At 41.2% G+C, this 25,644-nt stretch overlaps 1 protein-coding gene across 6 annotated transcripts in view; it reads left to right on the forward strand.

Annotated features, from left to right (window-relative positions):
- LOC147240596 (ras/Rap GTPase-activating protein SynGAP-like) overlaps positions 1–25,644 on the forward strand; it is a 40,481-nt gene that overhangs the window by 4,926 nt on the left and 9,911 nt on the right. For 5 of the 6 annotated variants that reach the window (XM_086192615.1, XM_086192620.1, XM_086192618.1 and 2 more), the window contains 15 exons: positions 1,022–1,125; positions 9,248–9,336; positions 9,680–9,801; positions 15,173–15,326; positions 15,658–15,756; positions 15,878–16,117; positions 16,306–16,641; positions 16,775–16,919; positions 17,425–17,569; positions 17,937–18,173; positions 19,605–19,806; positions 20,274–20,464; positions 21,705–21,909; positions 22,866–23,450; positions 25,129–25,644. In XM_086192615.1, the coding sequence (XP_086048741.1) occupies positions 1,026–1,125; positions 9,248–9,336; positions 9,680–9,801; positions 15,173–15,326; positions 15,658–15,756; positions 15,878–16,117; positions 16,306–16,641; positions 16,775–16,919; positions 17,425–17,569; positions 17,937–18,173; positions 19,605–19,806; positions 20,274–20,464; positions 21,705–21,909; positions 22,866–23,450; positions 25,129–25,644 (3,366 nt within the window). In that variant the 5' untranslated portion in view covers positions 1,022–1,025. The remainder of the gene's footprint in view (positions 1–1,021; positions 1,126–9,247; positions 9,337–9,679; positions 9,802–15,172; positions 15,327–15,657; positions 15,757–15,877; positions 16,118–16,305; positions 16,642–16,774; positions 16,920–17,424; positions 17,570–17,936; positions 18,174–19,604; positions 19,807–20,273; positions 20,465–21,704; positions 21,910–22,865; positions 23,451–25,128) is intronic. The other variant, XM_086192621.1, reaches the window with a different exon arrangement.

Genomic DNA, 25,644 nt, shown 5'->3' on the forward strand with positions numbered 1-25,644 from the left:
AGGCTGGTTTGTCTGGAGGAATCTTATTAATTAATCATAGTAGCAGCTTGTGGTTGAGCAGCATCGTGACATTTAGCAGCGAGGTCATAAAGGGCGGATATGATGTTGTTGTGCTGCTTGTTATTCCAATTCAACATGGCCTGCGTTTGATTTATGTATTGTTTACTGTGAGAAATTAAAGTAAAGCAGCACACTTTGATTTGATATGTGACATCGAAAGTTTGGTGGCTGCAGTACTGTGGCTCACACACAAAAATTTATAATATTTACTGTTTGTGTACATATATATTATATTTATATGTATAATGTATAAGCATTACAGTGACGGTTTAAATATTTTATCGCTGTTCCAAGATTACTCAGAATCCTCTGTTCTAAATTCATCTCTAGAATGATTACAAACTCCACGTTTCGGAAATGTAAACTTTAGGAAATTTAGTCTTCAAATGCTGTGCCGATTTTTTTTTTTTTTATTTATACATCAAAAGCAAAATCTTCCATACCTTTTTTAATATGTGTTTGGATTTTGTCAGCAGACATCCTCAACGAGGCATTTAAAGAACTTTAATTTTCCTTTTTGTTATATTACCAATCATCAGTTTTAGAAATTCTCATCTCTGAAATGCTGCGGATTAGTACGGGAGGTTTTGGGGAAATATGCGTATTTGCGGTCCTCTCCAGAGCTGAGACCCAGGGACCGCTAGTTAGCTTAGCCCAGTGAATTGTAGTGGGTGGGGAGGTTAGCATACCTCAGACAAACGTTAAATACACATCCTAGCATAAATCGAATGAGGGTTATGTCTAACATTAGCTAATGTATATAGAATTAGCAGACATGTTAATTTCATAATTGAATGATTGTCATATATATATATATTTTTTTTCTTTTCAAATTTACAATAACATGTTTATATATTTTTCTTGTGATGTACCAAAGAATCCTGTTTGTGATTGACTGCTGAGTTGTGTCAGAGACTGTTGGAGGGGAACAGAAGACTTGACTTGTGTCTGTGCCATTTAGCTGCATGGACACATCTTCAAAGACGTGGCTGCCGCATCAGGGTCAGTTTGGGTTGGTTGGTCAAGTGGAAGTTTGCTGTGGCGGACCTGGAGTTTTAACCCCAAGTGAGTCGGTTTAGCCTCCCACTGATCTGGATCTACCTCTCACTACTGTCAACTGTGTTGTGCTGTTGTGCTTCACTCCAATTTTTCAATGTTATATATGTTTTTTTACATGTTCCCCTTTTTCTCTGAAATCCATGGACACAACTGAATGGTTAATGACAGGTTTAACAGACACTCCAGCCTCAGCTGTGCCGTTCTGCTCTTTTTCCTCCGCCATGGCTTTTCAATCCTTTTCAGCAAGCTTTACAAAAGTGCCTCAATATATTGAGGATTCTACCCACTCAATCCTCCACCGGAGCATCACTCACCCTCTGAGCCCTGCTTTGTCACACTCCTAGACTTTTATTTTGACATCCTCTAGGTTTGATAGCACCATTTGCCTTTTTCTCCCGCTTTGATACACCTCGAGCTTTCCTCCTCTTTATGCTTCCTTTACTTCCCCAGATGAAAGCAGCCATTTCTGCACCCTCCAGGGACAGGAAGAGAAATCATTTTCTGTTAGTTAGCAAAACTCATTTTGAACTGCTCTGAAGAAACAAACAAAAAAAACCGGGCCATGCTGTAAGGGGATGTCTTGTTACAAATCGTCTTATTTTGACCCGGCGTGTTAACGTAGTGCATCCGCATCCTTTTTCTGCTGGAGCTGCAGAATTTAAATTTTGTGCTTTTTAATTTATCTCAGCTCATTTACAGGCTTAGCAATCACATCTCTCAATGCATTAGTTGAAACGAAGGTAGTTTGATGGAGAGCAGTGCTCAAGCTATGAACATGTTACTATGGTAACCAGGCCACACTCCCCTTGGCTAGCTCGCACAGGCGGAGGGACAGCCAGGAGAGAGACGGGAATGCTGGAAAACACACGTGAGAGACAACAACTTCAGACTGTTTATTTAGGTTATTGTTGGTATGGGGTTTTTTTTTCCCCCCCGAGAGAACATTTTTGAAACAGGTTCCTCGGCTTTGTGGTTACATGGCAGGGTGCATGTTGGAAGTCGCTCTCTTTTGTGCTTTGCCTGTCAGTTTTCAAGCCAATCACAGGTTTGTTCCCGCAGCTTCCTCACACTCGCCCACACTGCCCTTGCTTCCTCAACCCCTCCACCCACCTCTGCTTTCAAATCCTGCAGCTCTACCTCTTCTGTGCATTTTACATGGACTTGATCATAGCTACTTCTAAAAATAGCACCAGTGACTCTAAACACAGTCAGAAGTGTCACTTGTCTTCTTTTTTTTTCTTCCCTACTTTGCATAAACCCAGCGGCTTAAGATTTGTTTTATATTTTTAATATCTTGTCATTAATGCAGCACTAGCTTTAAGAGCAATGTGTTTTTTTTTTGATAGCATACAGCATGTAGCCTCCAACAGAGATCAAAATGGACCTCGTCTGAGTATGTTAAAGATTTTATGTGTAACAGATAGAAAAAAATGTTGCACGCTCAAGCTACATTTATATTTCATTCTAAAATGAACCACTTAGTTGAATGGATTATTTACACCAGGGGCCAAGTAAAAAAAAAAAAAAAATCTCAAACAAGAGCAAAGATGCTTTGTACCAGCTGTGGCTACCAGCTTGTTACAATCTGCTTTCCATTGGCACTGAGACATTGCTTTCCTATTACTGCACCAACGACTTGTGAATGTTATACTTACTTACTTACTAAAATGCCTAAAAGCGACTAGAAGTAGATTATTTATGGTGTCAGTTCTTATCAAACCAGTAATTTTCTTCAAGGTCATTGTGTTTAATTTGGTTACGTGTCATATCAACAATAATATCTAATAACTTTTAAAAACTTTTTCATAACTTGCATGATTTGTTGATACATTTCAATAAATGAGCTTGATCAGTGTTGAAAATGTGCCCCAATGACAGTACTCAAAGTTCGGTTGAAATACAATCGCATGTTCAACATGCATGTCAAATTAATCGGATCAGTCGTTAAAAAAAATCCATAATTCCATGGTTACATGTCATCAGACGGTATCTTTTGCATGCATTTTGATCAGGAGACCCCTTGTGGCAGAAATAACATTCTGTTTTGAGCCCAAGTTCGTGACTTTAATTGTATTAAATATACTAAACATTATTCACCTTGCCATTAAAAACACCAGACATTTTGAGGGAAAAGTTTTTTCCATCCGTTCCATCAAGCTGATTCTCTTAACGCCAGCAGAGTGCGCGTCTGTGTGTTTGGCATCTCCGCCGTCATTCTGAGTTTTGTAAATCTCTCCTCACACTTAAAGCGTTTCAAACCGCCTAGGGCAATGCTGACAGCCTGTCAAAGAGCCGCCATGTTGAAGCGCTGAGGTTTTGCTCCTGACAGTCATGCTGGCTGATTGTCTGGGCAGCTCGTGCTTAATGAACACCCTTAAACTCTCCGCACACATTTGCAGTGTCTGGTTTTCAGCAGCTGTGAGGCTGGTTCAATCCAAAATGGCAGATAAACCACCTTTGACCCTTCGTGCTTTGGAGATCAGCACATATTTCCAGATACGTGACCCCCTCCAGGGGTTGGTGCTGGCTCTAACAGTCAGACACCCAAACTGTAAAATAAATATGTGCTCACTCACCTCTCTTGGTATCTGCCTGTTCCCCATCCCAGTTATCACTAAAAACATGAGCCTAATGTGACCCTGCAGCGTTGTGAGCTGAATAAAACAGACAGTATCAAGCAGACTAATAGGCCCCCCCAAAAAATGGAATCCTGCGCGGCTCTTAGTGTGCTGTTCTGTATAACTGTAATATAAATAGCCTTCATCATCTGTGTATGAAAATATTTTAGAACGAAGTAGTAGACAGACTTTCTAATGTGTAAAAGACATTAACAATGAAAACACACATTGAATCCTCCAGCACTGTGAGCGCTTAAATGATAAAGCCTCCTCTGTCCCTCTCAGGCAGCCAACAAAACAGAGGGGTTGCAATGGCGGGAGTGTTCTTTTGACTGATTGCAGGCATCCAAATTAATGTTTCTGGTTAACCCAACATCCTTAAAATCTAGCATGTAATAATTAGTGTGAACATGGGTGTCACCTTACTGGCGACCCGTCCAGGGTGAACCCTGCCTCTTGCCCGAAGGCTGCTGGGATAGGCTCCAGCCCCCCTTAACAGGACCAGTGGTAGAAAATGGATGGATGGATGGATGGATGGATGGTGTCACATTGTGTGTTAGGGATCAGGAGTTCAAGTGTCAGAAGAACCTGGCAAGTTGAAACAGGCTATAAAACTTTCCCATTGATATTACATGTGTCATTGTTCTCAGGTACAGGAACCTGCAACACCCCTACAGCCCATAGGCCCACATGGGTTCATGCTGACACGGTGGATGACACCAACCTCCACGTTAGATTGATTGTTGGCACATTTTCTTTTGCCAGTTTGTGAAAATTGGAGCTTGGGACTAAGTCAAGTTTTTTGGCTTTTTAGCAGTGTAACTTATAGTGCGTTGTTTTTTGTTTTTTGTTTTAGAATTGTGGCTCCAGTTTCGGGCGTATCATGCAAAGTTCTTTGTTTTGCATAGGCTGACTACAGTTCTTTGGACTTTGTCTCGGTAAATTCAGTTTAACACCGATGTAGTTCAGTTTGTCGGGGCCCAACTTCCCTTTGCAGGCTGAAGCGGTCACTGAAGACGTATAAATCATATGATGGAGGTTCAATAATGAATTCATGAAACGATGGGGCGAGGCTGCTATTTTAAGAACAGAAAGAAACCTGTATCGGTTCAGGATCAGCTGTGCCATTCGGCTCAGGCAGGATATATTTCATATACGTCTGGCAGCGGGTGTGTGGTTGCACCGTATATCTGTAGTAGCCTTGTTCATGTTCAGTAACAGTTTCATGATGGGCAGAGGTGGCTACTGGAGGAAACCGTACGTGTGATTAAAACTGAATAAATAAATTACATATTAAAATTATAATTTCTAGACATAATTACCAGTTAGGCGATATTTACTAGTTGGAATATGGTAATTACAGAGACCAATATGACATGAAGGGGACATCTGTCCCAGCAAGCTTGCTTGTGAGTCACTGGAGACACCTCGTTATCAGATTCTCCAGACCAGATATAATGAGATCTTCTACGTATGATCTCTTACTGGAGAGACACTGGCACTCCAAGCATCTCCATCATGGCCGGTCGCTATGAAAGCTCAGACGCCCTCATTGAAGTGGCATGCAAATACTCACATGCAATGTAGAACAAATTGAGTGTGGCAGCTGTCAGAGAGCTCACCGCCTGATTTAGTAGCATTAACAATGCAGGTTCCTGTTAAGAGCGAGTGATGATCAGTTGCTTCTCATTATAAATGTATTTGGGTGAATGTGGCACCAGCAGAGGCAACCGTACTTGTATTAATCTGACTTTAAAACCAAAAGGTGACAATAGGCACTCAGTCCCTAATACTGGATCGATCCTTATTCTATAAATGGACACATTTGCTGGGTGCACACTAGAGGATAATCTGGACAATTTGGAGCTCCAAATTTCCGCTCCCGACAATGGCGAGGGCGTTCCTCAATCAAGGGGGACCTGAACAGATTTTCTGCTCAAATGATTGTGAGGGCTTCAAGGATTTCAAGCTGTAAATGTTTAATATTTGCAACTTGAAATGAATGTTGGATGTTTTGTACTTGAGCTTTGTAGCTAGCATTATCTCTGTTTTAGACCAACAAAAAAAAACTCTATTTCCACTAATGCTAACTAAGAAATAAATAAGTGTATGTGTGTATATATGTGTGTGTAAATATATATATATATATATAATGTGTATATATATAATGTGTGTATATATATAATGTGTATATATAATGTATATATAATGTATATATATATATATGTATGTGTATACACACATACACTTATTTATTTCTTAGTTAGCATTAGTGGAAATAGAGTTTTTTTTGGTATATTTATTTTTTTATTTTGTATATATATATGTATGTGTGTGTGTGTGTGTATATATATATATATATATATATGTGTATGTGTGTGTATATATATATATATATATGTGTATATATATGTGTATGTGTGTGTGTATATATATATATATATGTGTATATATGTGTGTGTATATATGTGTGTGTATATATGTGTGTGTATATATATATATGTATATATATGTATGTATATATGTGTATATATATGTATGTATATACATGTATGTATATATATGTATATATGTGTATATATGTATATATGTGTATGTATGAATATGTGTGTGTGTGTCTAGATTTTGATAAATGTATCTATTTATAGATATATGTATATATGTATACACATATATGCATGCATACATACACACACACTACACACACTACACTTTTTTTGTCTTCTTAATCATGACTTCATCCATATTCTTCTCTTTTTCTGCTTTCCCATGCAAAATTTTTCTCAGATAAGCCCGAACAATTAGTCTCCGTAGTTGCAACTCTGAAATGGTTACAGATGAATAAAAGCTGCAGCCTCACAATTAAATGTTAGCCACAGATTTACACTTGTGGTTACGTCTGTGGTCTCCAACAGTTTTAAAATCAGTTAAGATTAGAAAATCCTCTCGTGTGCATCAGAATAAAGCGCAGCCTCTAAAATGATCACAATCATCTCTCTCATAGAGATTCAATAAAAGCTGAGAATTATAATCCTCAGTATCCCAGGGCTGTTGTTTTATTACTTTTTGCAAGTTTTATCAGATAAATTAGCAAGTAGGTGGATATAAACTGTTGATTTTAGTATAATCCTGCATGGTCTGATTTTCATGAAGGGAGGATCCATTGCTGCGCTGCTTTCTCAAGGTGTTCAAGTGAGTGTATACTGCTACTTGTTTAAAGCAAGTATCATTCTGCAGGGTGTTTGTATTCAGCTGTAGAAGTTTGCTGACCTAAATCTCTACTATGTAAACCATTTTGCCACCTTCACACCTACCCCGCAGCATTCTCTGTTGCAATTTAGGCTGTTCATAGCCGTGTCCTCCAGATGATTTACTCAAAACTTTTAGAAATAACTTTCAGTGCAACTGTTACCAGTTTCGTAATATGTGTGAAAATGAGCTCACATTGCATCTTGAGCTTCTCTTTTTGATAAAGTGCATCCGCCAGCCGACAAATGGGCACTAGATTGTGTTGTGGTTAGAGATGCAGGGATCCAACAGTGCTGATATACTTGCGTCACATGCTGCGTCTGTATCGCCACTAATTGATGTCAGATTAAACATCCAGAGAAAAACATGCAGACTTGATTCAACTAATGAATAAAAACCCAATTTTCTAAATGTGTATTAGAGAGGTACATGTAAAAGGTTGAGTATGTTTCTCCGACACCCCCTCACAATCTTCCTCTTTCTTTCTCTCCCTCTGTATCACAGTTAGCTGGAGGCTGCTGCCACCCACACACTCCGTCCTGACCGCAATTTACATTCACAATAGCCCGTGTAAACACATCCATGTGCTCTAATATGTCACGTTTTCTTGAGTATCAGGTGACTGTTTCTCTGACAGTTGATGTTAAAATCCTAAATATTCCTCCGCCAGTTCAATCAGTTCTTTACCTCCGAGATGTGTTGCTGAGATTCATCCCCACATGACACACGGAAGAAATATTCCTTCGGCAGAGGAAGAGTCCCCCCGTGGGCAGCCCCATCGCTTCACTCGCTTGTGTGCTACCAGTGTTGCGCCGCAAATGTTTTTCATCACCTTTATTGTGCAGTTGTGTGCCAATATCTTCAACAGTTCAAGCAGAAGCCCATGGAGTTGTTTCCATGGATACCAAACAATTAACTGGGATTCAGAATAGAACCTGGAGAGTAGCTTATTTATAAGCTGTGGGAGCTGGGACATTATGGGATGACCGGGCCTCCTTTGCTAAGGGGTGGGGGGGGGGGGGTAGCTCAGTATAGTGATTTATAAAATAAAATGCCCAAGTGGTCAAATGCAGGCAAAAATATGACAGAATATTGACCATTTGCTGTCAAAGATGGCAGACCTTTCCACGCATGTGCATGCCTTTCGTTTATAGTATTTTTGTTATTTTTTTTTTGCTGAACTCTAAGCTCATAAGCTGCTGCAGGTGTTTCATATTTGATATTTTACAGGCGTTTATCTTCACCCGTCTTTCGCTTTTTCAACGTGGTTATTAAAGTCAGAAGGTTTTCCTGTTACTCAGGATTCTCCTGCCCCTGCACGCAGGCCTCATCTTTATTTAGCCAACACTTAGTCATGTGAAGAAATCCTCGACTACTCCTTCAGGACCTCCCTATTTTCACTGCCGTGTTCAGGCCCAAAGTCAAAAAAAAATGTCAAAGATTGACTCATTTGACCACGTAGTCTATATCTTTTTTATAGAAATCCAATAAAGTTCTCACTTTACCCTTGGATGCAAAAGTTTTCTTAGCTGTAGCTGGCAATAAATAGTGCTCAAACATCTTTCATGCAGTCACTGTGCCGTTGTTTTGGAGCCTACAGCTGTCTGTCCTTGTTGTTGAGTCTGGTTAGTGTGTCAAATAATATCGAATGTTGTGCCTTTCTAACTTGTCTGTTAATTAATGTGCTGTTTCATCCTTCTAATCATGTTCCCTTTTCTGTATATGAGCAAAGCAGCTGCAAGGTAATGACACAAACCATGAATAAGATGATGTGTAATTTATTACTGCATGTATGCATTAATATTATGTATCTTTTATGAAGGAGCAGCATGTAGACACAGTTTGTAGTGTGTGATTGAATGTTTTCAGGTGCACACTGCCATGAAATTGTCCCCCAAAAAACAGCCTCTAATATGGTGGTGTAACTTTCTAATTGTTAATGACTGCGCAGGAAAAGTCTTATTTTGGCACTTATCTTCTCCACGTGTCTTAGGACAACTGTTCCAAAATATCTTGAATTCATTCACCGCCCCCCCCCCCCCCCCCCCATTCAGAAGCCCCTTTCTTGTTTAGCAGCTGTGACTTATTCGCTGTAAATTTGCTGTGTAACCTGAATAACTATCAAACGTAAGATGGCATTGAACTGGCCTTCACGCAGCAAACGGCTGCGCTGCCACTGATGTAGTAACTCTAAGATGTGTATCTATGACTTTTTTTTCTTGTTTATCATGGGTTTTTTTTTTGTTTCTCTTGTCGCTCAGACCAATCACGCAGGGCAAGTTTTGCCTCTGTAAGACAGTCAAGCATGGAAACACCTCCCAATGCCACCCCACAGCCCTTCAGACAGCCGGTGAGTACAGGAAACCCTGGTGTCACTCTTGGTTTACGCTGCGTAGCAAGTGTGTGGCGTACGCATGATTCCCCTCCTGAGAAAACAAAAAATAATAAATTGTATAAGTCGAGAGACAAGTTTTACATTTGAAAAAATTAAAAGGAACCAGAATTATCCATGTGTGTGTTTGAGATAGCCAGCGCCACCTATTGTCCCACATTTCAACGTTGTTAAATGAAAGCTTTGATTATTACCATTAAACATTCTTATGCCATCATGCTGTGTATTTTCCTTCGCTATTGTAACTGCTTCGATTCAACTTTTTGCTCCAGTTTTTCATTTTTCTCTCGTTGAATTTCAGAGTTTCCTCAACCGGAGGTTGAAAGGGTCCATCAAGAGGGCCAAAAGTCAGCCCAAACTGGACCGGACCAGCAGCTTCAGGCAAATGATTTTACCCCGTTTCCGTAGCGCTGACCAAGAAAGGTACGCAATCTTTTAATTTCTAATAATACCATCTGCCTAGTCTGTGGTTGCATTTTTATTTATAATTCAGTGCTCAATGTTATCACAGGATAAACAGATATATTGTAAGTATGTTGTATATTTGTTAGTAATATCAATAATCATCAATAATAGAGTGCTTCCTTGATACTTCTGGTTCAGGGACTTCAGTACTCTGGACTCTCCCACAGCAGCAAGAGGGATTTTATACCATTTTCAGGGGAAGGTTGGTCCAGACCAGACACACAATTGTAATGAAATAATTAGCTTTAGTTTCACACATAAAGTAGATTCAGAGAGAACCAAAACATCATCAAGCAATCCACCGAGGGATCTGATGATTTCTGGGATTCCTTTTGCTCCGTGCTTGTTCTACATTGTTTTTACAAGCTCAGAATTTGCATTGCAGTTGCAAAATTATTATTTTCATCACTATTGTTACTAATTATTACTATTAATCAACTCACAAATACACAGAGAAATTGGAAATACACTGTTTAAAAGGAGAATTGGGGGACCGTTTGTATTAAGGTGCACCATCTGCAGTGGAAAACTGCTGTTCCTAAAAAAGTTCTTGTTCCTTTCATACTGTGAGCTGCTGGTGATATTTTCTGAGACTCTGTTTTAACCACTAATCATTGCACGGATGAATCAAACATACTACATCAGTGAAACAATCCTCTTTATTCAGTCTGTTGTCAATCTCTTGCTTGGCTGGTTGTTGAGTATTATTTTAGCGGTTTAGCGGTGAGCGCTGCATGAAAACCTCTCACCTTTGCTGCTGAAGGACTCTTTTCTTTTGCAGCTGGTGCTAGAACGTCGAACTTCAAGGATGAGCTGATTGCGTACAGTAATTATAGCGTTATTCTGTAATTATAGTGCACTGTATTAAATTATATCTTATGTACTGATGATGTTTTTGACCACCGACGTGTGAATTTTAGGTGCGAAATTGACGATCTCACTTGATCTGCCAGCCCAGCACTCGGGTTCATGCTGAAATATCTTGATTTCTATTTAAAAGGACACCATCACCACTTTATACAGATGAAATATCAAATTATTCCTCTTAAAACAAGAAGTACTGAATGCTTGTGTTTGAGTGCAAGTAAAGTTTCCATGGTTCCATTCATCTGGGTTAAACCTATTCAGTTGCAGCTTTGAAATGCAGTCTTAGACCAACATGTTTTCAGTACAAAATTAAAAGTGCAGTTTGCTTGTTGCTTTGACATTAAAGCACCTTTTGAGATTACGATCAACAGAACAAAATGGTGGAGGCAATCTTATAATTACTAGATTTGTTGCCTTGAGGATATTGTCATAAAAGATGGCCCCTCTGCCAAAGAAGATAAGGAGGAAGTATTGAGGCATCTTTTCTTTGCATCTAGAGAATTCAAACATCTCTGGTCACAGAGTTTCTTCTGGGTCATTTCACTCCCTGTGGAAGTTTCCTATGCAAATAGAAAGATTCAACCACAGCCACAATTCCCAGATGACTCCTGATCTATTGACATCTTATTCAGAACCACCGGATAAAAGTGTGCAATTATTCAAACCTTCACGACAGGATGCCTCAGACAGCTACACGATGTTGCATTTTCAGCCAAAAACAAACAGTCTCAACATAATTTTGATTATGAGCAGACTTGTGAGCACAGAAGAAGGCTTTCATTTATTTTAATGATGTAATTTGAGCTGACTGGGTCTGGAACTCCTGCTAGTTTGTGTTAGAAGAGTTACAGAGGAGGCTAATAAGAGGAAAAAGAGAATATTATCAACTGCTAGTCACTCACGTCTCATCTTTTGATCTGAACAGTGTCATATTTATTTTAGTAAATGTAACTGTTGTTCAACTCTTATTAGCTCCCACTCCAACACTGATGTTGCCTGTTTCCACTGCCATTGTTTGAAATGCACTAGACACAGTAGTATAGACGCCTCGCTGCCAACTAGCTTGTCATTTGCGTGGTTGCAGTGGTGTATGAATGTTCACAGCAGTGTAGGGTCCACTTACAGAAATACATGGATCAATGGTCATGAAAAAGAGGTTATTTTACCAGGTGTTAAAAATGTCAAAAATAAAACGGTGCTGTGGTAAAACGAGCTGATCTCCTTCTTGCTCTCCTAACTGTAGTGTGGTACTCGGCTAATTCTCAGAAGAACAGATTGCAGTTGCAGGTGCTGTACTGTGTTTTACCTCCTGTAACAACAGAGGCTGTTCAATAAAACGCCAAGATTCCGCTTTAAACCAATAATTCCCATCAGCCTTTGCTGCTTCGCTGGAGGAGGGTTATTACTCACGTAGCCATCTAAGGTTCTAATCCTTTCCTCAAATAAAGAAACCTGCAATGCGCCTTTAAGAGACACTTGTGTTTGGAGCTGAAGCAGAAAATGGATAAATCTACCACTGCCAGCGGTGCTCTGAGGAGCCAACCTGACACTCTTCACTCCGACTGGGGCTCTTATCACCCACTCTCTCTCAAGCAAGCCCTGCTCACTAAAAGACACTATTCGTGATACCTCACAGATGGTTTGAGCTAGTGATTTTCCCAGGGCTTTTAGGCAGATATTCACTTGAGCGATATTAATAGTAACAGGACAAAACATTTCATCCCACCATTGCAACGCGGCTATCAACATAAAAGATAAACGCTGGTTAGTCACGTTCATTTTGTGTCTGCACAACAGGAAAAGAATTGGAGCGTAATTACATACACATCACATGTAGGTGCAAGGCTGTTGCAAAACACCATTAAAAAAAAAAAAAAAGAAAGAAAAAGTAAAGCCCACACAGTGACTCTAAACGGCATTTTTGAATAATCACTCCTACTCGAAGAGGTTGTAGTATTTCCGATACTAAAATTGTTATTTTTAGATGCTTTATCAGCCGTGGTGGGTTGGGTGGTTAACCACACGTCCTCATCCTATCAGCCACTCTGTTCCAGTAACATTCCTCGGATTTGTCATGTCAGTATTATTTCTGATTCCGTCGCATCAGGGTGCAATTGCTTGCAGCTTTGTAGGATCTCCTGACCGAGTTTCCTTGTTTAGTGTTCTGGGGTCACATCCCGAAGGAGTCATGTATGCATTGCGATCAAAATTTTATGCAGAACTTACAGAATTCAGTCACGATGCACGTATGGGAAATGTGAGTTAACAGCAGAAAGTAAAAATGCATTGCTGACAGTTTCCTTCAGCCACAGGAGATACATAATAGACATTTTTGGGGCAGGTGTGGGTGTCCGTTGCTCAGGGAAGTGTTTTGTTTAACAATGCATGTAAAAAATGCTCCTGTTACTGAGGGTCAATGCAGAGGCCTGGTTGATATGTTAAAATGATGGCTGGTGGTGTGGAGGAAGCGTTGACGGATGTGAGGGGTCTCTACCTCAGTCAGTCAGCGCTCCCATCTAACCACAACCATTCGCCAGCTCTCACCGCTGCCCGACAGCTGCCTTCACAGCCTGCTTTGAGTTCTGCCCACACGCGCTTAATTCACTCCGTAGTGTTAAGTTGACTTTGCTATAAACCTTCTGCATCCAACTTCACACTCTAGCTCTCCATCGCAGCTGCTCTGCCTCTGCTGCCAAGTCCATTTACCAAAGCATTTTCCATGTACTGCATTCTGTCACTGAAACTAGACGACTCACTGCATCTTTGACCGACGTTAAATTTGGCCTTAATTTAGTGCTCCTTGTTCCCTGCATAATTATTAAGTGTTTCTTCAAAGCTGCTGCTCTAATTTTTATCCTCCACATTTTCTCTCATGTTCAAAGACTTGGTTAACAATTATGCAGCTTGGCAGCTCCAGCTTTTCAGTACAGATAAACTCATCCTCAGCTCACGTTTTTCTTAATGAGTGTAGGCAAATATTTTTCCCTGGAAGGACAAGTGGTGGCAGGACTCTAGAGCGCGTTGGGATACTTTTACTTTTTATTATCTGTCTTTTTACTTTTATTATTTATCACTGATTATCAACTAAAGAAACTTGCCATCCCACTTTCTATGAGAGAAGGGGGTTCTCAGGGACGTCCAGCTGTCAGGGCTCTGTCTCCCAGCTGTGGAGCGAGGAGGATATGTGACCCATCAGCAGAGAGGATTGATGCACACAACTCAGCATTAACATTCAGTGTCAATCTGCTCCCATAAACTGGCTTTTGATAGCTGCTTGCTGAAATATATAGTTTGGAATAAATAGCTGAGGTAAAAACACGCTTCTCCTCCGTTGTGTTGGTTACCACAGTGACGGGTTTCAACCCAATGTCCTCTGACCAGGTGGTTGGTAGAGACAGAGAGAGAGAGAGAGAGAGAGAGAGAGATATCGAAAGTAATTTTTAACTTTTCGTGAGCTATCAAAGTAGAAGCACTCTGGAAGAAAAGGATGCCAGCCTTTATTCCCCGCGTGAGGCTGCACACACCTGCCCCGACTCAGCAGCCATGCTGGAGTTTAGAAGAACACTGCATAGACACACAGGCAGACACAGAAAAGAGAATCTTTTGTGTTTGACTCACATTGATACAACTCTTTTATTGTGATGGTTTGCACAAATACTGGAATCGTCAATCTTGGGTGTCTTTGCCAACTTCAAGTCAAAATTATGCATTATTTTAACCGTTTCAACTTTACTCAACATCTCTCTGATTGTACACCGACTGGTAAGTGGAGTGACCCCTCTTTCGTACAGCTCACAAATCAATGTACTGGCTCACATCCAGCCTGTATTTGCTGCACCGCAGCTGCAACTGAATGCATTCACTGACTGATAACTCACAAATAGGTTGCGCGCAGATTTTATTTGGTTTGTGTCCTCTGTAATACAATGTTTACCTCACTTCAATTTTTCCTTCCAATTGCCTCCTGACCTTGTTTCCCTGAGCCTCGCTTCACCTTGCAGCTTGAGCCTGCTCCTTCATTTTTGTTTTCTCCTTCCTCTCCTCTTCAGGATAAACTGTGATCAGCCATTATCATTCCTATTTAGTACACCACAGTATTTCTGCAGACTGACGCTTATGCCCTATTTACACAGGAGACAAAACTAACATTCCATGTTACATTTTTTGAGTAGTCACGGGAAATGAAAGTTTTCTTCCGCCATGAACTGAAACTTTGTGCTTTTTCCTATGACTCACGTGCAGATGGTAGTCTTGACTTTTCTATAAAACTCATTATAAAAGGATCAAATCTCTAAAAATAAACCCTGTATTGACATTGCGGGTGTGACGCATGTGGATCCTTGAGCTGCACTGACTCATTTTGTATCATAGAAAAATCTTTCTGGACTGTTTATCTAAAGATCGATAAGATCATATCCGAACTATGAAAGTAAATACATCTCTGTTTTTTCTGTCTCACCAGGACACGCTTGATGCAGAGTTTCAAAGAATCCCACTCCCACGAGTCCCTCCTTTCCCCTAGCAGTGCTGCAGAGGCTTTGGACCTGGTTTTGGATGAAGATGCCATAATCAAGCCTGTCCATTCTAGTATTTTAGGACAAGAGTACTGTTTTGAGGTGTGTCGTCTATTGCCAACTTGCAAATTAAATGCAATTTGGTCTGATTTCTGTGTGATTTCTAGTGACTTTTTTTTTAACCATCTTTTTGAATTACAAACAGGTGATTGACCTCATAGTTTGGTGAATTGCCAAAACTAATTATCAGATAAAACAGAAATTTAGATGATTAAGCTTTTATTCTTCTATGAAGCAAAAATGCCTCAATATTTCCAGAAATGTATGACTCCAGAAATGTATGAAATGTCCAATGTAATGAATGCAGGTAAGAAATACCTGCAGGTTTTTGTGTTTCGGGATCTTGTAAGCACTAAAACATTTCTGTCTCCAGGTGACCACCAATTCAGGGACAAAATGTTTTGCCTGCCGTTCAGCTTCTGAGAGAGACAAATGGATCGAGAATCTGCAACGAGCCGTCAAACCTAACAAGGTAATAAAGTACGGTAGTTTCTTTGTTCGGAAATTCCTAATCAAGTTGTGTTGTTAAGTCAAGACGGACGCATATAAGGACTGTTATAATCCAGTCATAGAACTCCTCGTTGTTCTGTCAGGATAACAGCAGACGAGTGGACAATGTGCTCAAGTTGTGGATCATCGAAGCCCGAGACCTTCCAGCTAAGAAGCGCTATTATTGTGAGCTGTGTCTGGATGACATGCTGTATGCCCGCACCACCAGCAAACCCCGGACAGACACCGTCTTCTGGGGCGAGCATTTTGAATTTAACAATTTGCCTACCATCCGTAGCCTTCGTTTACACCTCTACAAGGAAACAGACAAGAAAAGACGCAAGGTGAAGTTGCTTTGGAAAGTGATGTCTCTTTAAAAGAAAATGGGGAACAAATAAATGTACGTTTTGTTACAGATGACGTCAAAGGAAATACAGTGTTTCAAATGTTTTAGCTTCCTAATTCTGTACACTGCATGTGTAAACTTTATGCTACTACTTTCAAGAACATGCTGTTATGATTGTTAATCCAGGAAAAGAGCACATACCTTGGCCTTGTCAGCATCCCCATCTCGAGCATCACGGGCCGGCAGTTTGTTGAGCAGTGGTACCCTGTGATACAGTCCAGTGTTTTGGCTAAAAGCGGCGGCGTTGGAAGTGGTAAAGTCATCAACGCCTCACTTCGCGTCAAGTCTCGCTACCAAACAATGAACATCCTTCCAATGGAGCTCTACAAGGAATTTGCGGAGTACATTACCAACAACTACCGAACACTGTGTGCAGTTCTGGAGCCGCTGTTGAGTGTGAAAAGCAAAGAGGAGGTTGCTTTTGCTCTGGTGCACATCCTTCAAAGCACAGGGAAGACCAAGGTAGACAACCTCAAAACCATTCCTGTCCCTGACGTGTTAATCCTCTACTTGAACGTCATCGATTTGAGATTTTCTTGATGTAAAATACCTCGTTTGTATTGGCAACTGAACTTAAATTGCGCACTGTTTTCAGGAGTTCCTGTCTGACATGGCGATGTGCGAGGTGGATCGATTCATGGACCGCGAGCACCTGATCTTCCGGGAGAACACACTCGCTACCAAGGCTGTGGAAGAGTACCTCAAACTGATCGGTCACAGATACCTCAAGGATGCTATCGGTAAGGCCGGAACCCACGAGATGGATCCTGCTTCCTTCATTAAGGGAGTGTGTGACATATTTCATCTGTCTTTTAGCAAAAATGACAGTGATATTGTTGAATTGTGACACTTTCCTGGGGAATACCTGAGATAAAGAACAGAACAAATCTCTCATCAACAAGACTGAAGAGTGCTTTAGTGACGTCATGTCATGAAAGGCAAAGGTTCCTTCTTTTTTAAATGCTTGATGCTTTGAGAGACACTTAAGAAAATGTTGAGGGTGGCATATGTGACTTTTTCTTAATACAAAACCAATTAATAGATTTAGAGTACCAGTTTTCTCTTTCACAAACAATATCACATTTTCTTATTTTATCAATTTTATCTGGAAAAGTGCCATTTGTCTGTTTATTTTCCGTAACTTTAAGTGTTTGTGCAGTTGTCTTTGGTTCCCGTTGTAGAAGTCATTTCTGGGCTGTGCAATGATGCATTATGGGGAAAATGAGTGTGACGTCTGACTTGCAGGTGACTTTATTCGAGCCTTATATGAATCTGAGGAGAACTGCGAGGTGGACCCCATGCGTGTCCCGCCGTCAGTCCTCGCTGACCATCAGGCCAACCTGCGCATGTGCTGCGAGCTTTTGCTCTGCAAGATTATCAACTCTCTCTGGTCAGTTATGACCCTTCGGTACCTTTCAGACATCTGTTTCAGTCTGTTTTTGAATGAACTGTGAAGCTCTGAAAACGATTTAAAGGCATCATTCTGGAATGTTTGATACTGAATCAGGAATGACTGATAGAAAGATGATCTTGAAATATAGAGTTGGTTTTCCCAGAAATATAATCAGAGTCATAAACAAGAAGTTAGCCTGTTTAAAATCTATTCCACGAGCACATTCTACATCTTTAACTGGGATTATCCAATAATTTTCCCAATGTTTTAATCTCCTTACCTTGTTGAATTCCTAAGGGTTTCAGGTTTAATCTTCCGCTCGTCCTCGACAATTATGGCTAATAAAATCATGTTCTCCTTTCAGTATATTTCCCCGAGAGCTGAAAGAAGTTTTTGCCTCATGGAGAGCCAGATGTGCTGAACGGGGAAGGGAAGATCTTGCTGACAGCCTCATCAGCTCCTCTCTGTTTCTTCGCTTCATGTGTCCGGCCATCATGTCGCCCTCCCTCTTCAATCTGATGCAGGAGTACCCCGCCGAGCGCACCTCACGCACGCTCACGCTCATAGCCAAGGTGATGCAGAACCTGGCCAGCTTCAGCAAGTGAGTCTCTGTCATTGCATGTCCTACTGGCTACAACGTTACATTTTCAGACCGTGACGCTTCTATAAGGTGATACGCTGATTTTATTTTGATCATCTTTTGGGGGTGTTTACAGTCCAAATCCTGCTAAAATTTGTAAAAGCAGCAGAAAAGACCAGCCCCATAAGGTAGGGAACAGAGTCAGTAACAGTGACCAATAAATGATTAATCAGTGGTCAGATCTGTACAGGGGACGGGATGGAGCTGGTTTGACCACCGACATGCAGAGGAAGCAAGACGCGGACTGGGACAGTTAAGATAAGGCGCCTTGAATGATATTTGCCAATAGTACACGGAAATGAATCAGCTGAGTCAGCAGAATGCACGGAAGGCAAGAAGTGGGTCCCCAGATGAAGTGTGCTGGCTTTGAACAGCTGATCGTCAGCTGATATGGCTGGGTTGCAGGAGCTTGATCGCACTGCCTGCCTGAAATAATGCTTTGCAGTTCATTTTGTTCTCATGCACCTGTAATGAAAACATCAACAGTTACCATTGATGAGGCGATGGTTGTAATGTCCCAGACTTTTCATCAAATACTCATCAGAGCTCATGTACTTATGTATGTTTGTTGAGTATGTTTTCCACTCGCCTCTTAAGTGCCTTTTTATGGGCGGGGCTACGGGTTGTGTGACATAATAGCCATCCAATCACACTGAAACCTAAAGAAAGTTAACTGAACGATACACACATACGTTATGTCTTGAATTCAGAAATCAGGCTAAGTTACCTTCTGGATTGGGCCCTTGAGAGCAGGATGAGAACCCGGGTACTCTGGCATTAAAATTTACTGTATCCAAGTTACTCTCTGGCATATTTTTTAATGCATGTCAAAATGAAAAGCAACAGTCCTAAAGCTGGCCATTTTTATTCTTGTCTCCATCGCCAATCCTTAATGATACGATAGTGAAGCTAAATCCTGCAGGTGAATGCAGTGGAGGCCAGGCAGCCAGGCAGCCAGGCAGCCAGGCAGCCAGGTGTGAAACTCATCTTAATTTCTGATCCTAGAGGTAATTCAGTTGGCACAGAAATGATAGCTTTATCTGTAAAAGTCAGAGACGCAGATGATCTGACACACGGATATAGTTGAGTAAACATCTCAAATATGATCATCGTCAACTTCAGTTATTAATCTTGCCTGTTTGTTCAACACTGCTTTACATTAAATTAGTGCACAACAACGGTAAAAGCGGCAATCACTGTAAGTATTTTTGGACCACACGGTTATATAACACTTAAGAAATGCCATTCGACTCAGATTTTAAAACTCAACTCCTACACATGTGAACTTCAAACATCAGATCCATCCACTAACACAAAGTACAGTTTGTTCCCATCCATCTATCTCTCTGTCTTAATGACTGTCCTGTCTGTGTTTATCTGTCCGCCTGACAGGTTTGGACCCAAGGAGGAATACATGTATTTCATGAACGAGTTTTTAGAGATGGAGTGGGGATCCATGCAGCAGTTTCTCTATGAGATTTCCAACATGGACGCTGGAGGAAACGCTGGAGGGTTTGAGGGTTACATCGATCTCGGTAGAGAGTTGTCCATGCTGCACAGCTTATTGTGGGAAGTCATGGGACAACTCAGCAAGGTAGGCCGAATAAATGAGTTCAACATGAGATATCTGTCCGTCTCAAAGGTTCGAGTTCCTGAATATCAGACAGAAGAAGAATATTGGAAGCAATGTGGATCAAGTGCATTTTTAAATGTTTAAATCTAGTGCTAACATTCACTGAAATAATTACCTTGTTGCGTTATGATGAAAGTCATAAATATTGTGCTAAATTGTCTCATTAAAAGACGAATGTGAGATGATATTCGAGTGATTTTTATTTCTTTATCCTTTCTTTAGTGATTTAATAGGTTCATGAATGAATAAACGTGGAGTAGTTTTACTATCATAGAGACTGAAAAGTACCAAAAATGTGAATGGTATTTTGGACAAAAGTGCATTAGTTGACCATTATGCTTCATTTTATACACCAAGCAACGGCAACAGTCGACACGAATAGACCAGTTGATATTATTTAAAAAAAAAAAATCCTCTCTTTGTATCAGGATGCTATTCTCAAACTCGGACCCCTACCACGTCTGCTGAACGACATCAGCGTCGCCTTGAGGAACCCGCAGCTCCACATGCCAACAAATCACCAGCCAGACCGACCGAAGGACAGACTCTTCTCTCGACCATCCTTCAATCGCCTCATGTCCTCGGACTTCCAAAGCCTCATGATGCGTGACTTAAACAGGTATTCCTCATCTGTTGGACTGTGCACCCACGTGGGTAAGGCTAATGGTCTAGTGCTGAAAACAGGACTGATTATTAAGACAATGTTAGTGGTCATGACTGCAAAATGAAGACTGCAATTACAGTTGCACGTGAGTGTAGTTAACGGTTCAGCATACAAAGACCAAGAATACATAATAAACCTGAATTGAGAAGCTGTAACGTAACTCTCTGTGAGAGCCTATAATGCTAATGCTACCTAATGCACCTCCTCAGGCTTTGTAAGTATTTTATCAATCAGTAATTGCCAGCGCCATCTGTTCCCAGCCTCTTACCCAAACCGGTCTCTCCTCTGTGTTTCAGTTCCTTTCAGCACTCTGCTATTATCAAGAGGCAGTCGCTCTCATTACAGCCTAACAGATTCAATGAGAACGTCTTGCGTTAGAGAAATAACAGCGGTAATATCAGAGGACTCCTCTGCAACCATTTTGTATTTACCCTCATAAATCGGTCCTACTAACTAACTAAGCATTTGTCTGCTGGGAGCTAAATCTGTAGCCATTAATAAACATGTTCTTGAATAAGCATGACTTAAATCTGCTGGAGGCAGATGTAAGACGGCAGAGATCAAACGTCTGGAAATTCAAAGCAACACGAGGAAAGCCTCACCTGCCGCTTCCCGTAGATGTATCAGGCTTTGAGTGAGTGGCAGGCTGGCGTCACATCTCCTCTCATCATCAAACCGTCACATTACAAAGTGTCTAGTTCTTTTGTTCGGTTACGATTTTCCAGGTCCCATGGGGTCTTAAATAGTCTTCATTTACTTAAAATGTCTTAAATATGAATGCAGACGACTTTGGTGTATTTTAAGAGGTCTTAAAAAATTGTATTGGCTTAGACTGGATTTTTAGGATCATCTTTCAGGGAAATGTAACATAAGTAGCAGTTCTGCCAACAATTTATATGGGAATCAATCATTATGGAAACAATAATCATTAGCACACATTATCATTTTTTGTGAACTTATTTCTTGTTACATAGTCGTTATCCTTACCTTAGCTTCCCTTTATGCTCATGAAATAAGTATGAATGTTCTAATTAAAATGGTCTTAAAAAAGTCTCACACTTAATTGGTAGAAACTTGAAAGTATGTTGGCTCAAAAAAAAAAAAAATCAAATGAGAAAGAGATCAAACAATTAAGGAACCTAGTTAAATGAAACAAATGCAAAATTTACTGTCTGTTTTGATTGTGTATCATAAGTTCAATAGACATTTCTCGCCTGCCGTCGCCTACGACTGGAGTATCAGCTGTCGAATCTCTCTCATCTAACCTGAACATGAGGCGTCACGCAGAACGAGATCTTCGCTCATCCAGGGAAGTGTTCTATGTGACTCGCCCACCGCTGGCTCGATCCAGCCCCGCCTACTGCACAAGCAGCTCTGACATCACTGAACCTGATCCTAAGGTAGAAATGTTTATTTACTCGTTGATTATATTTGTTTAATTATTATCTTAGATTTGCCGACCTTTTATGCCTCCTCAAAGATGTGATAGACCTCAAAATACGTACATTTTTTTTTAAAGAGAACGTCATGAGTAAACTGTTACAGCTTGAAATGATGTCAATCTGATATGACTAGGGTTGACCTAAGGTGAGCATCAGATCTGATTCTTGCTCTCCAGTTCTAACCTGACGTGCCAGATGGTTTGTTACACAGAACCATCTGGGTGGTTGTCCTTAAAATCCATTTGGAAAAGGGCAGGCTTTTTCAGTACTTGCCAGGGGATTGGACGAACCATCTGTCCATCATTCTAGTCATAGAGAAAAGCCCTCAGTGCTGCTCAAATCCTCGCAGGTCTGATAGAACTGAGGCTGTAGCAGCATCTATGCTAACATCCTCAGCAGCTACGTGTGACCTCACTAGATTTTCCTTAACTTGACCATTAAGGACATTTCAGGAATGTGTATTTCATCATGTATATAACAGGTTTGCAACCATTTTCAGTTTTTTTTCTCCTACTTGATAAGATTGAAGTGAGATTTGTTTAAAAAAAAAAATCACTGTTGCCTCACTCTTGGTTTTCTTTCTATTTTTAGAAACTGAAAGGCAAGGTATGTTTATTTGTATAGCAGACATTTCAAAATGCTGTGTGAAAGACATGAAAGGCGTGAAAAGGTATCAAAGAAGCAAGACGTTAAAAATACCTATAAATAGGATAGTACTACATACACTCACTGTTCCTAAACTCCCTCATTTATATATTTTCAAGTACTGCAGAGTTTTCAGATATAGAGATATGGATGTGTTCATCCAACAATTGTCTTGACTTTTTTTTCTTTTTCTTTTGGATATATGTGAAACTGATCAATTCCACTCCTTAATTCAGTAATACATGTTGTGTTGTTGTGACTTCTCTCAGGTCCACAGTGTGAATAAGAGTGTGTCCATGATGGACCTCCAGGACTCCCGGATGAACAGCATTTCCAACCTCAACTCTGTGGGGGACATGCTCACCTCCTCTCAAGCCTCCATCGCCGGCCTGGGCCACAGCTTTGGGAACCTCGGTGGTCCTCTTCGCATGGGAGGGCATATGCCTGCTGGCTCGGCGGGCTCCGGTTTGAGGCTTAGTCAGATGGGCCACATTGGGGGGCCCACCGAATCCATCTCCCAACAGCAGCAGCAGGCAGCAGCCGCCATGCACTTCCCCCTGTCTTTCCAGAATCCTCTATTCCATCTGGCTGCCCAGAACTCTCCGGCTCAGCCTCAGTCTCAGGCTCCTCCTCCTCCTCTCCTCCTCGCCCCTGAGCCTGAGAATGGCCACCACGACTATGCACCCGCCTTTGGCAACAGTGCTTTTTCCCGCAGCGAAGACCTGTCCGCCCTGCGGTCACAAAGCAGTCTGGTGCAGCCCAGTATTGTCCACTCACACAGTTACAGTGATGATTTCACCCGGCAGAATCAGAGCAACGACTTCGTCTGGCACCAACTGTCACTGCAGGTGCAGGTAGGAATGTCCCTCTGATTTCACATTTCACATATTACAGACAGTTTGAGGTTTGTTGTAATGTGCAAGAATTTTTGCAGAACCTTAATTTGCTTGAATTACATTCGGCTTAAGCTACTAATTTATTGAAAAATGAGCAAAGGGCTACATCACATCATCATTGCAAATAAACAGTGCAATATAGTTTATCACTCCCTTAGCAGAGGAGTCCAACTCCTCATTTTACGGCCAGAGACCTGACAGACCTGTTATTCCCATTATGAAGAGAGTACATGCTGTAAGAAGCCATGTCTGGCAAGATAAAGATCCCCATATTTGCACTGTAGTATAAGATAGTATTTTATTTTAAATAGCACCACTAGGGGGAGAACTTACCAGTGTTTAATGCTTTTGGGTGCAATACATGTTGTGGCCAGTATAATAAATGGAATGGAGTGTGGTAGCGCAAATGGAAAGCTTCTTTGAGGGCAGGGTTTAAACAAATCCACCAAAGACAGATCCTGGTTTAACCCACTGTGACTTGAGCTTTAGGTACCTCACTGCTTTCTACTTCCTGTGTGCATGTACGGTTTTCTGCCGGTACACAAGCTGGCCTCACTACCCAGAAATATCCAATGTGCAACATGCGTTTTGGATTAAAGAAGGATGGATTTATTTTCATTCAAGAAAAGACCCTCGATTATTTTCACAGGAGAATAATTTATTCAGCTTAATATTTTGAGTGCAACAAAAAAAAAAACCGTCTGAATGAATCTGAATTTTTAGTAACTCTTGCACTCTTTCGGCCCGTTTTTTCCTATTGGTTTCACTATTGTTGAATAAATCTCTGCTTTAAATGATCAGTGGATCATATTTATGCAAATCTAACACTAATGCAAGGACGCTGGAGTGACGCTTTGGCTGTAGACTATGATCCCTCACTGGCCTCCTCAGCTGAACCGTGGAGGGTGCTTGACATCTATCATACTGTCCCTGTTTCAGCTGTTGGGTGGAAAAAGAATGCTAGATGCTGATATGACTATCAAGATTATTATTACGTCACAATATGCTGATTCTAATAGTGCTAAAGATTGGCCTGTTTTACATTTGGAACATGCAAGGGGCACATTTTTAATGCTACATAAACTACTGGTTGATCTGTTTTACAGTTACGTCATGGTTGTTCTCCTTTTCAGACCAGATACTGCGTCCGTGTCATTTGCTTGCTTTTTTTAGTTGAAACGGGTTCAAATACATCTGAAAACACACACGCGGACTTAACCTGTCCTTTGGTGCAGTCGAGAAGGATGTGTTTTGTGTTTTAATTGTGTAAAATATGAAATGACCTTTGGTCTATGACTCATATTGTGGCTGCTGACTTGTCACAAAGATAAGTTTACTACATCATGTCTGTGCCAAATTACTGTGTTTAGTGATACTGTCATGTTGCCTTGAGCTATTTCTGTCCTGCCGCGTGGGCTCTAATGGAACAAACATCACAAGCATCCTGTTATTTAATGCAGATGGTGTTGGTAGGACAGTCTTTTTTGAATTAATTATAAATTCGTCTGTTTTATTTAACCATCACTCTGATCTTCTGTCCATCTATCTGTGGATTTGGGCGTTAGTCCTGCAGCCTTATTGGATTCAACCACCGGGGGGCATTAAGGTTGAATATCTGCATCTTCTCTTGTCTCAGGAGTCCCTCCAGCAGCAGCATCTGATGGGCATGGCTTCCCAGACACCCACTGGGACAGGCACCCCCGCCTCTCTGGCCACCCCCCCCACTACTGTTCATCCCTCCCGCCAGTCATCCATGGCTCCGCCACAACACCTCAAGTCACAGCGCTCCATTAACACTCCAGCCACCGCTACACCTCCAAAGGTGCGACCCCAGAGCAGGAACCTCCTGCTCGACTCCGCAGACACAAACTTCAGCGGCAGTCAGCCCAAACAGCGTCAAAATCAGCCGCAGCAGCAGCAGCAGCAGCAGCAACAGCAGACACAGCAGCAGCAACAGGACACGCAGCTGGCTGTGACAGACAGTCCGGCTCCTGGGCTCCCATACCAGACCAGCTCCGCCAAAGAGAACCAGGGCCCGACGACGGCTGCAGAGGAGTCGACTGACACGCCGACAAAAAGCACCAAGAAGCCTCAAGCGTCACAACTGCAGCCTCCACAGCAGCACCTCCTCAAACCAGTTGTCAATAAACAG

Source organism: Aulostomus chinensis, chromosome 22 (assembly GCF_037954235.1).
Source record: "Aulostomus chinensis isolate RoL2024-O1b breed Wild chromosome 22, RoL_Achi_v1.0, whole genome shotgun sequence".
In the NCBI taxonomy this organism is placed as follows: domain Eukaryota; kingdom Metazoa; phylum Chordata; class Actinopteri; order Syngnathiformes; family Aulostomidae; genus Aulostomus; species Aulostomus chinensis.